General features: G+C 35.0%; 1 protein-coding gene and 1 pseudogene across 1 annotated transcript; one reads left to right on the top strand and one right to left on the bottom strand.

The window, feature by feature from the left end:
- Positions 1-406: 406 nt before the first annotated feature.
- LOC7459063 (protein RICE SALT SENSITIVE 3) lies at positions 407-3215 on the bottom strand. Its single transcript, XM_002314698.4, has 7 exons — positions 2396-3215; positions 2228-2278; positions 1941-2114; positions 1690-1795; positions 1527-1568; positions 1364-1420; positions 407-1235 (listed from the first exon to the last, which is right to left on the bottom strand). The coding sequence occupies exons 1-7, from the start codon at positions 2530-2532 to the stop codon at positions 702-704; spliced, it is 1101 nt and encodes a 366-aa protein (XP_002314734.1). The 5' UTR covers positions 2533-3215; the 3' UTR covers positions 407-701.
- An 11371-nt stretch (positions 3216-14586) lies between these two features.
- LOC18102529 (WAT1-related protein At1g60050-like) lies at positions 14587-15954 on the top strand (annotated as a pseudogene).
- The last annotated feature ends 1709 nt before the right edge of the window (positions 15955-17663 follow it).

Below are 17663 nucleotides of genomic sequence, written 5' to 3'. Positions count from 1 at the left end.
GAAGAAAGAGAGCAAAAATCGAAAGGCCTACTTTTATAGTTAGGCGTGTCTGTCATGCTGGAACAGAGCGACTGAAGTCATGGTAGCTAAAATTCATGAAAGAAAAAACTTAATAGAATTTATTACACACGAAAGAGAGAAGAGAAAATGAGTGAAAGGCCAAGGTTTAGTGAATTTGACGCTCATCAATTAAATTTGTATATGACGATTGACTGGGGCTGTAGTAGCATGCGTTTATGTTATTGTTTATTAATGATATACTAATCATAGCTTTCAGTATTTTTGCAGGAGTCACTTTCAACATTCAACTTCTCATTAGTTTTGTGCTCGACAACGACAATAAAGTTGTGTTCATTTTACTTGTATGGCTTCCTTCTGATGTGTTGACCATGCTCTCTCAACCACAGAACGAAACAGCTAGCGCCTTCAATAACTCTAGATGCGGATAATTAAGCATATAGTTCGGTCATATGGTATACAACTCACTAGATATACTAGGAATCTAGCTAGGAAATCTAGGCCTACAATAGCCTCCTCCACATTGAACAATACCCTAGCTAATGAAAAACTCACTATAAAGTAGAAACACCAATGAGACTGGAACTAAAAAGCTAGCTAGCTGACAACGTTAGATCTTAGAAATGATCAAATCCCTGATATGATGATATGATATCCCTAACAACCTAGTACTCCACTGCTTGTCACTCAAAATACCCACTAGTATTCCTGACATTAACATTCAAATCCTGGAATTGTTGAAACTGCTGCTTGCGATAATCTGCAGCTGACAATGAACTGCTACTCTCACCTACATCCTGTTGATCAGCCCTAGTATACTCTTCATCAATCTCCTCCTTGGCCACTTTCTCCATTCCCCTTTGGATAGATGATACATAGTGGGACTGCGAGTCACAGTAGCCTGCGGCTTGATGATGAGCTGCAGCTGGTTGTGGTGGTGGCACCACTGATGGGAGCTTGGAGAGTAGAGCTTCAAGGCTGCTCATAGATGGAGTTATCTTAAATGGTACTTGATTGAAGTGGTCATAAAACTCTGTTGGACTTTGGGGTGCAATGTTACTTCCTTGGTAGTGCCATGTGTCTGATACCGTGCCATAACCATCCACCTTATAAGGGTATGCAGAAGATGATGGGTGTGGCAAGAGCACACCAGGAATGCTTTCTATGTAGCTGAATTTCTTTCTCAGTAGAACTACATAGCTCAGGTCTTCAATTACCTTTAATGCCATTAAAATTATTAGAAAGGCCAATAAATAAATACGAGTAGACAAACAAGTACTGTCCTTTATCATATAGGGTGTGTGATGGAGTGAGTAATGAAAGCTACTCGATAGAGAGAGGAAACCTTGTGAACAGCTCCTAGTTGAACAACACCTTCTCTAACAGCAATCAGGGCTATGGTCTGCAAAAATATACAAATATTATTCAAACCAAGAAGTAGCTAGATCTATTTAAAATCCGTTTATTTTGTGGTTTTAGAAATGATTCGTTATATTATGTTTGCGCACCTTTATACCAGACTGGAACTGGGCTTCCCATGTCCTAGGTTGCTGTCAAGGAGCATAAGAGAACAAATTTGCGAGAAAATTTAGCCTGAAATCACAGAAACTACTACTGCTACTACTGTTACCATTATTCAATTGATTAAGCATGTGCTAGAGATCTTCTTACCGAGTCTGCTGTGTTGTGCCATGCTGACAGGAAGTTGATTTCTTGATCATTTGGTTCTTTGTATATCCACTTATGACTGTGATCTGCAGCTACTTTTCCTATCAATCTGTCAATAATATAGAACTAAATCAACTTGCAACCTTTCTTTTAAATATGTAGGTCCAAGTTGAAACCAATCTATTAAAGGGACCTGGTTATTAAATTTCTTACTATTTGGTCATTTGTAATTATCCTTCATTATTAGCACTTACCCTTCTCCATAGTTGTAGATTTCATGGGACATCTTGAAAAAGAGCTCTGGTTGCAGTCCTTGATAGTGTTGAAACTCACAGTTACCATAAACTGATGAGCTTGGACAGTCCCCAGAGTTGATCTCAGCTGTTGATGCAGCAAAGTTGCAGAAACCATCTTCCCAAACCAATATCCTGACACACATATACAATATGTTCACAAGATCATGATCGTATAGCTTGAATGATCATTATGCATGAAAATTTAATTTTTGAACATATCTACGATCGAAACCAGAAGGAAATACCAGTTCCTTCTATTCCCTCTTGATCTGTCATAAGCTCCTTGACCATCCCATCTACACACAGAAAAATAAATATCAAAATACTAAGCAATAATATCAAGCTAGCTAGGCATTTTAATCGTCTATGAAATTTTTTTATTTTTTTTGGAAGGTTAATATATCTCTCCTTACTTGGGTGGTGGGTAATTCCTAGGCAAGATCCTCCAAAACACAGCATAAACCCATTGAGAGTTCTCATGAACGCATAAGCTTCTCAGGGTGTGCTGAAGAAGATGAGTCACAGCTAATGGGCTTAGATGTTCTTCCATGATGATCAAATCCCCACAATTATAGACTTGGAGTCTCTCTCTCTCTCTCTCTCTCTTCTTTTCCTTTATTTCCCTGCTCTATCTTGAGAAGGAGGCAAACCCAACATCCATCCTCCTTTATATAAGCCCCCCAACAAGAAAATCTCACTTTTATACCTCTCTCTCCCTCCCTGCGATACTGTAATTAATCATGCTTTAAAATTTTACCAAAATGATTTCCTAAGGCCCACCCTTTTGCATTCCCAGTTCCCAACGGTGCTCTTTATCAATTTATGAATCAGCCCTCCATTCAAAACCAGCAACCTTTTCATTTCAATTTATGATTCTCTACTCCCATCTCAATTACGATCCAGCAGGAAATATCAGCAAGACCTAACCTTATTATGATATCCTTGTTCTTACACCACTACATCATGAGTAGCTAGTTACTTTCATTTCTCTCACTAACAAGCACCCGTACCTTTCTCTTCAAACCCCAAAGTGACATTGTCTCTGTTTATTTCCTTGCTTTCTACCTTTCTGACACAGTAAGGTATGGCCGTCACAACATTGAGGTAGAGGTTTATATACACCTTTTCTTTTCTTTCTACAAAAAAGAAAGAAAATTACCATTAATTCTTCACAACGGTTTGATTTGTGTGTAGTACCTTGGTGGATTTAAATGTACGAGATGGTTTGTAATTTGTGTGGTTTTCAACAAGCCTAGCCACAATGTATGAATTTAATTAGCGACAGGAGAGTGTTTGAGATAGAAATGTGGTGAGATGTGGTTGTTTTTTCAATGTATAATTTATTTTTTCAACAAGCCTAGCCACAATGCCTAGCTACCATTCTTTTTTGCACGTGAAAGCTTAATTATGCATAAATTGATTTAAGTTGTTGATTTATCGACTTATTTTTGAACTCTCAGATAAATTTGACCTCTGAGGGAAAAAAAAGAATAAAAGACATTTTAAAGAAATACTAAAATTAATATCTATATATAAAATTCAAAAAAGAAAAGAAAAAATGTTTCAATTTCCATTTTTGGCTTTGTGGTTAATTCCGTTGCCCTTAATTTGGCATCTACGCTTATAAACAGAAAAGATATTTTAAGCCATACACGTGCTATTTTAATCTTCTATATATAGTTTTGATTGATTTTAATGCATTTCTTTTAGAACCATTAAAAAACACTAATTAATGTCTAGTTTTCTATAGTAATCCAAACATCGCTAGCTGTTACTGCAATATATATTGTGGTGTTTGCTGGCGCATATGAAGAGCGTGGCTCGCTCTGATGGATGCCCGGGCTGGCTAAATATATATTGTATAATATATAAAATTATTTCAAAAACTAGATTGTGAAATTCTTGACCCCACCATGGGAAGAGCGAGCTAGCTAGAAAGCACAATGTATAAGCACATGATTCTTAAATTTGTGGAGCACTGGTTTTTCTCTATGCATATGATAGTGTAGACATATACATGGATGCAATGCAACTTGTGAAAATGCCTGTCGGTACTTGCAGAGGGGCCATGGCGACAATATTTATGGTCTTGTGAAAATAAAGAACACGGCATCACGTGGTAATATTGCATATACACTATTAAGGGGTAATTCTGAAGCACTACTGGTATTTGGCATAACGCTGCTGCTGTGTGTTATGAGGGCCGTGGGCATGCATCACTAAAGTAATTAACTTAATCATAGACAGACAAGATTTAATTAGCATAGATGCCTAAAATCAAGCTTCTCGTGCGCTAGATCTCTCATTATTCTATCAGCTGGAAAAGGAAATGGTTAATTCGCCCTGTGATCCTCTGTGCGCAAGCTAATTAAGTAGCTGAACACAGAGACAATAAAAGGAGCTTTCAGTGCTTTCATTTCCTCTGCCTGACACCGAGAAGAAAGTTTGACAGGTCACTACAATTTCTTTTTGACCGACTGCTAACAAGAAAATGTCCTTTCACTCATTGCTTATATAATGTAATGTAATCTATCCATAATTCACTGTGTAACTCAGCAATTAAATGCCAACCAACTCGCAATTTATTTTGTGATAGTGACAGACATAAATTTCTGTTTGGCTTCTTGTTTTGAAGGCAACCCTCTGTGGGCTATAAATGGGTTTTGACACCTAGCTACCTGTGGTGACGTAAGCAAAAGGCGAGCCTGTTGGAGCTTCGAAGTAAATGAGATGTATAATAGGACTTCATTTTTATTATTATTCTGATTAATGTTGTGGTGATGGTTCCTGCAAGCTGGGGCTAGGGTATAGCTATAGCCAGTACTGGCCATATATCTATATATATATTTGGCTCTTTGTTCCTTTTTCAATGACAGCTCCAAGAATTTCTTATGGACATGGAGTTGGAGAAGTTGGTGGTATGGGAGCAAAGAATGGCACAAGAGTCTTGATCAAGATACATAGCAGTTGTTGCTTGCCCCATCCTTTTCTCCCCATTAAGGTTGTGAAATCTCTGCTCTTCCCATCCTCTCCTATCCTATCCCTTATTCCATATTATAATAATCCTTCAATCTAAGAAAAGACCAAGAGAATTAATTGTTTATGTGCATGTATATATGCAAGGATGATGGATTATGATAAGGCAATAATATTACTATAGCATCCAACAATATCTAATAGTGCATACCCATCAGCAGGCAAATCTCTCTCTCTCTCTCTCTCTCTCTCTCTCTCTCTCTCTCTCTCTCTGTGTGTGTCTGTGTGTGTGATTGAAGAATGGGAGAATTTGGAATGTTTGATATTTTTTAGTATATATTTATCATCATGACACGAAAAACAGAGCAGGATTAGATTGCCTTTTTTGTCTTAAGGAAACAGAAACAACAGCTATAAATTAATTAAATGTCCATCTTTTGCTATAAATGGTTGGTCACTAGCTACTGATCCTTGGGTGATTTCCAAAGATCTAAACTTCAGTGTTCCTTGAAGCGATCAAATATCTTATCCATCTTCTAAATCAAACATTTTGTTTTCTACCTTTTCCACGGGCTTATAATTGGGAACCTACATTTTCCAACGTGGGTATTCTGTACGTAGTTCCTCGGACGTTCTAAAATGTAGAATAATATTTGACGTCCACCTTATTCATAAGATAAACAAGGAGAAATAGATTTGTTATTATCAACCACGCTGTCTTTAATTCGAGCTTGTTAATGGCTGAAGATATTACAACGTCCTTCGGTTGTGTTAGCTAAAGCACATGCAAGCCAATGATATGAAGCTGCAAATGCAGTGATAAGAAGACTTGAGCTATAAGATTTGGGAGAGGCTCGTGAAAACGAAGAAGACGTGACGATTTGGAAGGGAAGTTAGCCATCAAGAGCCTAAATTGAGAGGATATCCTGGCTAGGAATTAATAAGAAATATTACGAAGAACATTGCAATACCAGCGTCAGGATTCATACTATTATATATTATATATAGGTGCAGGAGTAATTAAGGTAATCATTTAGTGTAACATTATGGAAATCAAGATCCAATCCATTAATTTCAAGATTAATTAACCATTGGCTTCAATTGAGCTAACCTCATAAATACAAAATATTTCTGTATAAATTATTAATATAGAAGTAGTTTCATTTAGATAATTGGGACAAACACAGTGATAAAACAAGATTACATTTTATACAGCACACATCACTACTTATTTTCTTTTCAACCATGGCCCAATGATCATAGGTTAAATAATGGAGTCGCGCACCTTTATTCTTAAAGCTCATCCCATATGTCCTTAGTATTTTAATTTAAAACCTTGAAATAAAAATCTAAGATCTTGATTAATTGCTAGGCTGTCCCCTCCGAGAGACACACATTACTAAACCTTAATTATATCTCAAAGCAATAAAATAAGTATAATCCCTCCCCCTTCACATATATTTTTCTCTTTAGTTATGAAAATATTTCTTTTGTTTGTTTTATTTCAAGAGCTAATACTCACCTCAGCTGTATTCCCTTTACCAATCATCATGTAATTTGGATCAAGAATCAATCAATTATAAAAGTCCAATATCATATAATAAGGAAAAGTCAATGTTATTAGCAATGGTACGGTAAGCTATAAAACGATTCCAACAAAAAAAAAAACAAGAAAAAGAAGGAAGAATTCGTAATGATAGTCCGGAAACATTGAACTGTTTTTTTTTTTTGTTTATTAACGTGGGTATCCGGGCCAGTTTGCGCGCACTTCAACTAATTTCACGGGCCCTGAAGTTAATAACCATGTAAGCCTCTAGTGGCCATCATATTAGCAATCACGTACGGGGCTCGAATTTGACTAACTGAACTGCTTGCTTTATAATTTTTGTCCACCAGACAGCAATATATATCTTTTTTAAAAGGAAAAAGGAGGAAAAACAAGAAGGGTGCATTCTCAAAGTTCCTTGGATTATCTGCGTTTTTTTCTTACAAGAGCAACATTAAATAGTAGAAAAGGGCACAAGTTAGGCAGATAAAGTGGTTGGCAAGTTATGTAGGGGCTGGATACCATGTCGAGCCAGTCCTCACTAACTGTAACCAAGTGCACGTCGATGGATAAGAAAAGAAAATGATAGTTCTATTGAACACATGTATATGATAAATAATGCCTTCCAGCTTGCCATGATGATCCACTGGATCGATCGAGACATAGCTAACTTAATTGTGAATAAATACATGTATATACACTAAAAGCATTGTGTATTTTGAGCGTTGCAATATTTTCCCTCTTTTAAAAAAAAACAATCACACTTTTTATCAGCTTTAAATCTTGATAAAAATAAAAATAAATAAAATGCCTTGTTTTATATTAGACATGAACACAATTATTCCCTTCCCTCTCTTAAACCAAAATCCATTTCCCCCCTCTCTCTCTTCAACTTAATTAGAAACCTTAACTTAAATTAGACTGACCATCTTGATGAAGAGAAAGATTATAATATTGAACTATTTTTTAATCGGTTTTGGTTCTTATTTGCATGTTTTAAGGCATGGAAAGAGATATGAGACAAAGGAGAAGATGGAGTTAAGGCTTGCAATATTGTGGAGAGTTTGGATTTGATTAGATCTACTGGTAAAAAGGGCTTGCCTTACTCTTGGTCTTAATCCGTACGTAAGTCTTATAGAAAATGCATGTAATGTACATAGATTACATTAAGATTAAGATGTAAAATTAATTTTTTAAAAGTATAAAGAAAAAATAATACCACATTCAAAAGACATAATATTTTAAATAATCCCTCTTATATATATGTATATATATATATAAAGAGAGGGAAAAAAAACAGGAACGGTTTTTTTTTTTTTGGAACATCTTTCATCAAGGCTTCTTTGGTTAGAACCTTTCCCTTTTATTTACTAAATTTATTTATTTTTTATTTTAAAAACCATCTTCTTATATGTTAGACATAATAAAGTTTTTTTTTTTTTTTTTGTAGAGGAGAGAGTGGGGAAAGAAAATACGAAAAAAGAAAGAAAGTAGTTGCTAGGAAATAGGAATGAGAAAAAGGAAACCCACTTGTTTGGAAGGAGTAAAAATGAGAAGAAAATATTCGACAACTACAAAAGGGGAAAGAAAATTAGATGAATTTTACAAAAAAAAAACGTTTTCACAGTTTTCATCCTACCAAGTTTTAATTCAAATTAATCTTAAAATTATTAACTTTATCAAACCATAATGATTCAATTAAACTTTATTATTTTAGATGACTAGTTAAACCCTGATAAATCTCAACTAAATTAATCCCAATAATTTTTAAAAAATAATTTGTTCAAAACAAGATTATTTTATTAAAATAATTAAACTAATATTATTAATTTTGAGTTAATCTAATAAATCCAAGAATAAAACTAAGACCAGAATCGATAAATATGCTTTTCACCTATATATCATTATTCTCAATTCAAACCAAGCACGCTGATACTGAAGGAAAGACGAGTGTCAGACAGTCGATTTAATGCTGAGGGGAGGGAAGTTCGGTCAAATGTTTCACAAAACTAAATTCTAGTTTTCCATAGAGAGAAAAACTCCAAGGCATCACATGGGGGCGTTCTGGCCATGATCTCGGCCTGATAAACCTGCTATGTGTATATCTCTACCCCTCTCCAAGACCAAAAGACAAACAAGGTAAAGGAGAAGAAGAGGCTATTTATATATATATATATATATATAGCCTGTTGCAGTCATCTTCCCCACCCAATCCACACATCCTTTTCTTTACAGTAAAACTATTCCTTTGAAAAACATGAAAAATGACAATGCACCAAGGCTTTACATATCATTAGTGCAGGAAAAAAGGCCCCAAGAGAACGTACTTGTTGAATGCAAGTAACGAAAAGTTAGCATCAAATGTGTTGAAGCTGCCTTTTCAATCCAAGCTGTTTTAATGGAACTAGAGTGGACAAAAACTGTGCACACATTTCAATCATGTGCTCACCCAAAAAGGTCAGAGAAAGAGGCTTGATTTCACCACCGTTGGTCAAATAGAAAGTGATTGATCTAGTTTGATGATCACCCACCAAGACATTGTCCATCTATTGGACGATCTTGATCAGGGTCCACTCTCCACCATCGCTAGCTGATGATCACAAGGCTTCCTTCCGCACTTTCATTTTGTCATCTTTTATTGCGAAAACGCGTGAAAACAAATAAACAATTAATGAGGAAACAAACCATTCAATGAATTGATGATGAGATGCATTCATAAATAGTAAATTCCTTGTATGAATTAATTTCTCCACTTCTTTTGCTGGATCTCGATCGATATTTATACAATTGATGTGTTAATATCAAGGAAAGTAGAGTTATTGTGACTCGAATTTTACTTCAGTACTGGAGGGGTTTACTATATATATATATATAGTCTTCATGTGCAACATTTTCCTAACTTTATCTCTGTTAACATCGTTGGTTTTCTTTTTTGCTCCATTAGGTTACGTACAGCTGGCCGAATGCTCCATCTCTGTAGTCTTCGTTTTGCTTTTTAAGTTTCTGAAGCTGATTGCTTTTTTTTTTTTTGTATTTGTTGATCTATCATTTAGGACTATATATATGTAGTGATCGATTTTAATTTTATCATATTCCGGCCCCTTCACTAATTTACACCCTCCAAAAAAATAAAACAAATTAATTACTTTTTTTTTTTTTTGGTTTAATTAGTTGCACTTCAAGAAAGTGATCTTGTTTTGCCACGTGATCAGCTTAGTGATTTCCCGTTTGCTTTGAAAACTGTGGGATCAACTGTTTTTATGACAACGTAATCCAGATCGAAGTCTTAGTTATCAGCATTGAAAAATGTTAAATATATTATTATTTTTTATCATAGCCAGCCTCCTCAGTCAACACAGAAAATGTCTGCCGTTATTTTTTCATAATAAGTTTATAAATACTGCTCAATCAACCTATATATTTAGTGTGTTTTATTCTGAAAAGACGACTCTCGAGGTAAAAAATTAGAATAAACAACCATAATTCCCATCTCATAGCCGAAATGGATCGAATAATAGTATCATCAATCATCAATATGCACCCGACCTGCAACTATATAACAATGACTGGAATCTAGAAATAAGTCCCTAATAGAAAAGGACAAAAGATATAATCAATAGATTAGCATGCAAAATGGGTTCCTAGCTAGTTTGTCATAAAGTTGACAATTATATTGATTAGCATAATCATCGGAGGCTCAGTATCTCACACACACACACACACACACACTATATATATATATATATATAAAAGCGCACTTGTGTAAATAGAAAGCTACATATATATAATTGCGCCACTTGGGTGGGGAAGGGATTGAGCTTTTGATGATGTTAGCTCCTTTAGCAAACAGAGAAGTGAAAATGACTTACAATCATGGAGAGATGGAATAGGCATCTAAGGCTCTGTGGTTGAGGACAGTATGATACTGAGATATGTGGGGTACACTTAAACAGGGACACATTTGATCATCAATCACCAGGAAAGTGTCCTCCCCTCCCTTCCTCTTTTCTACCCTTGAACATGAATGACCATTAAGGTCCTACTCTCTCTCTCTCTCCTTCTCCCTCTCCTCTCTCTCTCTCTCCTCTCTGCACTCCGTTTGAGACTCCTCCATGGGGCTAACTGGGCGCTGGCACCTTCATGCATCCCTAACTACCAACCATAGTATATGTCTCGAAATTCCTCATTATCGATTGGTTCATTTCCACTCTAGCTGGCTTAAGATGTCCCCAACAACGTCACTTCAGTACTTTCCTAAATATATTTTTTTCCATCTCTTTACAGAATGGATTGCACATGGGGGCGTGACCATGGTGGTGTAATTTAGATGCTCTTTTTGTTCTCAGTTCTCTCCGCTATATATATATTCAATAATATACTCTTTTCTTAGTTATCAATGTTGAATATACTCGTAAATACATTCTAGGGCAAACCTCCTTTTAGTCCCCCGACTATGAGTGGTTTCTAGATTTAGTCTTCCAACTACCAATTTTATATATCCATTGGATGATATATTGAAATATCCCTCAATTATACATCTTAATTTCCTCGATCCACTGCTTAATTAATTCTCCTAAACTCATTGGAGATAACATGAAATAGTGCACCTGCTAGTCATTTGTTTTTTTGATTAGTTTTAATTTTTTTTTTCAAATCTTGGGCACAGAAACATCCAAGCATTGCTTTCAATTTAAGAATAATTAGTGCAAATTAAAAAAAAATTATTAAATTAATTTAGATTATACTAGTTATTTGACTCGCACTTCTCTGTGGGTTGAATAATTATTTTGGAAAAAAAATATGCAAGCTTTTCAAATGTGATTTTTACAACAAAAATCTTAATTATAAATCAAAGGCATATGCATGTATTTAATTAAATAAATCAAGAATTATTTGTGTTAATAAATACAAAAAAAGTGTTAACGCGTCTATTCGACTCGTCTATCTGCAAGTCGAATAATTTTTTTCTAACACAAATGAATTAATGTGTAAATATTATTAACGTATTTTTGACAACGAGTAAAAAAATATAATTATGAATAAAAAATTGATATTTTTATATAATAAAAATCATATATATTAATAAAAATATGTAAGATTTTAATTTTTTTTTCAACTTACTAGAAAACTATTTCCTTCTTTTAGAATATGTACAGTGAATGTTATTGGATGTTCTGGATGAGAGGACAAATAAAGTAATTTTGCGTACAAGGCTTAAGAAAATTAAGGTCAATTATAAACACGAGTGGCAAGTGTATAGTTCAACATCATCTCCAATATTGATGGAGTGAAGGTGTAGAGAAAGAGGATCCAATTGAGAAATGGTTTGCCCGAAATTCTTTGGTATTTGTGGATGATTGGACTTTATCTCTTGAGGAGGAGGAGGAGGAGGAGGGGTTCGGCATCTTGAGCCTTGATCGGGTTTGGAAGTGGTGGTTATAGTGGACATCGTCGCCCCTTCTACGTGGAAGACATGGGACGTGCTTGCCTAATTAAGATTGTGGTTCGTACCTGCAGATGCTTCGTGTTATGAGGCTCCTAAAACAGTGGGCCACGGGCCCAGTTGATGTGGACCTCTCCTACGCTTTCCCTTACGAGTTTTATGTGCTGCTTTACTTTAATGGATCGCTATGCAGTGGTCGGTAGGTAACAATCAATTCTTGGTTGCTTTTATTTTTTTGTTTATAGGATTAGCTACGGCTTGGGACCATCCTCCTCTACAGTGTATGAATCCAAGCATGTTGATATCCTCTACTTTCTTAAACATATTTATACGTTTCTGAATTATTTATAAATAAATAAATATGAGTCATTATCATATTATAATACTTGATTTTTAAAACAAGGGTAGTTTTATATAAGACCTTTATGTATTATTTATAAGGTCAATCACTATTTCTTTAAATGATAACCCTAGATCATTGCCAAAATAACCTTTAAACTCCGGCCGACACTGTTCTTATAAAATGATGTTTTTAATTCATTCCCGTGTGTAGATGTTAATTTATAATAACAGTCGCAATCTTTCTTTTACAAGGAGGGGAAAAAATAATCCTGAGCCCATGGATTGATTTGAATCCATCCGAGCATGATGATTAGTTAGTAATCCAAACCTAATTAAATATAACCCAGACCCAAAGCAACATGAACCCGAGATGATGTGACCCACCCACCCAACCAACCCGGCTCGATTGCCGGGTCTACTCTTCCAGTCTTCACGAGGCTTCGCCGCTGATAAATGCATACATTGCCGATTTGTACAAAGCTTGACAAGAACTCTTAGAGATAATAACCACTAAAAAACCCTCGACTCTTAAAACATAAAATCATTTACGAGCATAGTTCGTTTAACTTTTTAAATTATCTTTTACAGCATGTTTAAAAGTATAGTTATGATTATTTTTCATTTAGAAATATATTAAAATAATATTTTTTTATTTTTTAAAAATTATTTTTGATATCAGCACTCAGAAATATATTAAAATAATATATTTTTTATTTTTTAAAAATTATTTTTGATATTAACGTATCACTATAATCTAAAAACATAAAAAAAATATTAATTTAAAATAAAAAAATAAACAAATTTCATTTTTTTTTCAAAAATATATTTGAAACACAAAAACAAACAAGATTAATATTAATATTTAATAATTATTAATTGGAAGGAGAATTATTAGAAGAAATAACCACTAACAGCTTTTCAACGGATTTGTATGAGAATTGATTTTTTTTATTACAATTTAGAAATTAAGTTTACTTAATATATAAACAATAATTTTTTTTAAAATAAAACTCAAATAAATAAATAAACTACATGAGGATAAAAAGAATTTTTTTTTCTCGAGAGGCGTCGTGAATGGTTGATGGACAGTGTTAGGCTACCAAGAAAAGGAAGAAGAAGAGAATGGCCCCCCAGCACAAAAACTAACAATGAAACGACAGTGGGTTGATACGGGGGATCCACCTTTTAGGCTAAGCTCAGGACTTTTCTCTGCTTTGTACTATCAGCCAATGGTTTACAACCAGTACTCTGTCCCTACTCATCGCTGCTTCTTCCAACGTTTTTCTCCATGTTAATTTTTTTTTAATTTTTATATTGGTTTGATGTTTTAAAATCAAAAATAAATTTTTAAAAAGTAATAATAAAAATATTATTTTAATATATTAAAAAAAAACATTTTAAAAATAAATACTACTATAATAACAAATGGTTGTATTTATTAACGAGCATTTGAATAGATTATGAAGTTTATTATGAAATTAACAGAACTAAATAGCAATTACAACAAACCACAGCCTGCGGAAAGGGTTTTATCCGTCATTTGATTTCTGTACTCTTTCGAAATAATAATAAAAAATAAAAATTGGAGCCTCTTGCTATTCTCTCTGTATTGGAATGGGTCTTTTTACTCTTTACTTCATTTTGTAAAGGTTCCTTCATGCGTAACGTCATTAGTTCATGTTTCCACACAGTTCCTTTCTATTAGAGTAATCCTTTTAATTTTAATTTTAAGATTATGTAATTAAAGAAATGAGGAAAATAAATAAATAAGTGATGATTATTTGTTTTTAATTAATGATATTTGTTTAGATATTCTTTTCTTGATTGATTTATTTTAATCAATCATGTTTGTTTAGTTATTTTCTCTTTATTAGATTACTTTCCTTTAATTATTTAATTTTGATCTCAAAATAAACGATATTATTATGGGGGATCTTTACAGGACAAAACAAAGAATGGAGGGATTCAATAAATACAAAAAAATAAATAAATAATCCTAATAAAAAAAATACAGAAACCAACTCCAGGTTCTCTTCTTTTACATGTTCAAACTTAATCTTGCGTTGATCAAGCATTCATTCATATAAGAATTAATACAGTTTTAAAAGAGAAATCATAACATTTTCAAATGCACGTAAACACACACACAGGCTATAATGATACTGAAACAATACAATTCCAGTGTTGACATGTCTACCAGCAATCTTGTTATTGTCCACTGGTTAATATAGCCCATAAGATTCCCTGATACTGGGTTGGGCCTATGGAGATCATAACTTTTCAACCCAAGTTTCAACCTGGGCTGGGTCGTGATGGGACCACGAGCACGGAAGAGGTGGCTGAATTTTCAATCGTCTGCTGTTCGTGTTGGTGAAGCGAGGCAGGAGGGAGAGGGAGAGCCAGCGCAAATGGGTTTTAAAGCAGCAGTTCCATTTGTGGGGATGACAATGGCAGAGAGTGCACAAGTTGGGCTAATGATATCTAGCAAAGCAGCCATGTCAAATGGCATGTCCAATTTCGTCTCTCCATTACTCTAACGCCCTTGCTCCCCTCATTCTTCTCCCTTCTTCTTTCTTCCTTCACAGGTTCTCTTCTTTTCATTGCATTCCATGCACTATTATATTAAATAAAAGTTTTGGTTTTCATATTCCTTACAAAAATTAATTTGTCAGATCAGAGAGGCCTCCGCTCACCTTCCCTATCGTCAGTGTATTCTTCTTGCTTGGCCTATCTGTGTATGTTACTTCACTTTGTTTGTTTCGATGAATCTTTGTTGCTTTTTTGGGTTTTGATTGGGGCAATTTGCTATGTTTGTTCAGTTGGCTGGCACAGATATTTGGGGAAGCTGGAATTAACTTGAGCTGCTTGCTACACTTGGCACAGCCTTATTCCTGGTCTTACTTTCATACTTGCCGTTGCTTTCAGGTTATTCTCTCCTCTTGATCGTGTTAGAGCATCCACACCTCTGCTCTCTAAAGAGAGTCCTTAGCTATAATAGCCAGCCGATGTGTTTTTCTTACTTAGCATTGTTACTGGTCAAAGGGCTCTCTATTTTGACAAAGTGAACAGTGCTCTCGCTACACACAGCGAGCACTGTAGCACTCCTTATTGTTGGGATACTGTGGCGGGGAAGAGTGAGGTTAATGATTCTTCTGGGTTGTCTGCTGGGAATTCCCTATCCCCAGGGTCATGGCCCCTCTGTTCTCCAAAACCCTTTAAATGTTTGCTCTCTGGCGCAGGTGTTGTCCCTGGGTGAAGGGGAAGAGCGAAGGAAGTGCATTTGCATAAACCCAGGAAGAATGGCAAAGGGAGGAGGTGGCTCTTTTGATGAGCTTAACTACCAAGGGAGTCCTTACAAAGATGAATGCTTCAATTATAGGCATTAAATATTGGACCCAAACTCAATGAGGGATGTACCAAGCTCGAATGTTCCTCGAAATGGCACAGAAGCTGGAGCCCGAGATCAGAATCAAAGATCTAACACACCGAACGTTCAATTGATTGGAACAACAGTGGGTTCTGGAAGCTCGTTTTGATAGAAGATTTCTGCTTGTTAGTAAATTAATTGCATAGGTTGAGTGATTCAGAAGGATTATTCCTCTTGTTGTTGCATAGTGCCAATCATTCCTTTGTAACAATCAAACTGTGCATATTCATTCACTTCACTTCTCATTGTTCTATGCAGTTATCAATTTGCAATTACAGAAGCTGTAATGGGAAGTATTTTTAAAATGAGAGTTCAGTTTAAAGTATAATTCTGTCAAGATTTTCAACCAATTTCGCACTGCAATAGTCATCGAAGCAATCACACAAACACAGATGCTAGTAATCACTTGATCTCTTTCAAACAATTTCATTGATTAAATAAATGTTCTATCTTCTCCTAGCCCACCTATCAGTATAATCACAAACCCCCATATTACAGGGCATCATGATACATGTTAAACAAACAATTGCGAAAGCCAATTCAGACAATATAGCAACCTCCAAGGGAATCCCCGAATTCTAGCCAACTTTCTTTTGTGCTTGATGGCTTCTTTCTCTAATCCATTCTGCCCAACGAATTGAAACCCACAATATGCTAACCAATATTGCACTTCCAACGACAACCATCCAAGAAACCCAAGCCCAGGGAGGAATCAAACCCTGAGCTCCTCCATTCAGAGAAAACACCCCCATCTTAAATAATAAAAAATTCACGGCTCTTTATTATAAAGAGCATGAATGTGATAATAAAATGGCCTTTTAGCTATTTTACCTAAAATTTAGCTAAAATATAGATAGCATGGATGTGAATGCTCTTACTATTAGAATTGATTGCTAAGTAGCATTCCATTTCTTTCTTTTCTGTTGACGAGGATGATATTATTTGGTGTTTCACGAAACAAATGGCATTTAAATATTTAATTCGGATGGAAATAAAAGTCAGGTCTATGCATGTTGATACTATGTTTAAGTTGCAAAAAAAATAGACTCTAGAGTATCACAGCAGATTGGATGCTATGCTTATGAGGTGATAACAAGGCTCATACTGTTGATTTCATTCTTTCTCTCTCTTTTTGGGTGTTTATAGCTAGAAGATGAAAAATAACTATCGGATTATAGGGGCATGCAGCATCCAAAGATATCCAACTTCTGAATAGGTAAAACTTGTAGCAGCCCAATTTGAAATTTCTCAGTTATATGGAAAACCTATCAAGAAGATTGTTGAGGTTATATTGGAGTAATCAGTATTCTGTTTTGAGCCTCGAACACAATGCTGGGGATAGAATATATTCCTCGAACATTGAGAGAACTTTTGGAGAGTGTCTCGAGAGAGCTATTGACAAACCTGTAGAAGGAATACTACTAGGAGAAATAACCATGTTGTAGGGCATGGAAGTTGGAGCAAGGATTTTTTAAGTCATCACCACTGCGCTAACAAGTATCTTGCACACCTTTCCAGTTAAAATGGTGATGAGGATATATAAGAATATTACAGCTTCCAAGTTGACATAATCTGGGTTTTTCTCGGAGAATCGGTTCTCTTGATTTGTGTTCTCGTTGGTGGTTCTACATCACATAGGTTCTTTCATTTAGTTCCATGTATGCTGAGCAACACCCTCCTTCTCTGAGCTCATAGAATAAGGAAAAGGTAATCTTGGGCAAGTCTCTGAATAATAAAAATTTTACCACAATGAAGTGCCAAAATCTTTGCTTGGTTCCCACTTATGTACGTATTATATATGAGAAGGAAATGCATTAAATTTATTTGTTTCAATTGTTCATCTTCATTCCTCATATACCCTAGTACTTCTGAATATTTGATATTTCAAATGCATGTGGCATTTGTTCCCGCCTAGCTTACTTAAAATAAAGAGATTATTTGTCACCA

Source organism: Populus trichocarpa, chromosome 10 (genome assembly GCF_000002775.5).
Source record: "Populus trichocarpa isolate Nisqually-1 chromosome 10, P.trichocarpa_v4.1, whole genome shotgun sequence".
Lineage (NCBI taxonomy): Eukaryota > Viridiplantae > Streptophyta > Magnoliopsida > Malpighiales > Salicaceae > Populus > Populus trichocarpa.
The sequence above is the reverse complement of the archived record's forward strand: the minus strand, read 5'-3'. Positions and strand labels throughout refer to the sequence as shown.

Bases quoted from the DNA above. Each gene is read 5' to 3' on its own strand.
- LOC7459063 (XM_002314698.4), bottom strand. From the start codon at position 2,532: ATGGAAGAACATCTAAGCCCATTAGCTGTGACTCATCTTCTTCAGCAC. The intron at 2,279-2,395 runs GTAAGGAGAGAT...TTCTGTGTGTAG, and splicing joins AGGAATTACCCACCACCCAA to ATGGGATGGTCAAGGAGCTT. The intron at 1,421-1,526 runs GTGCGCAAACAT...ATATTTTTGCAG, and splicing joins AGTTCCAGTCTGGTATAAAG to ACCATAGCCCTGATTGCTGT.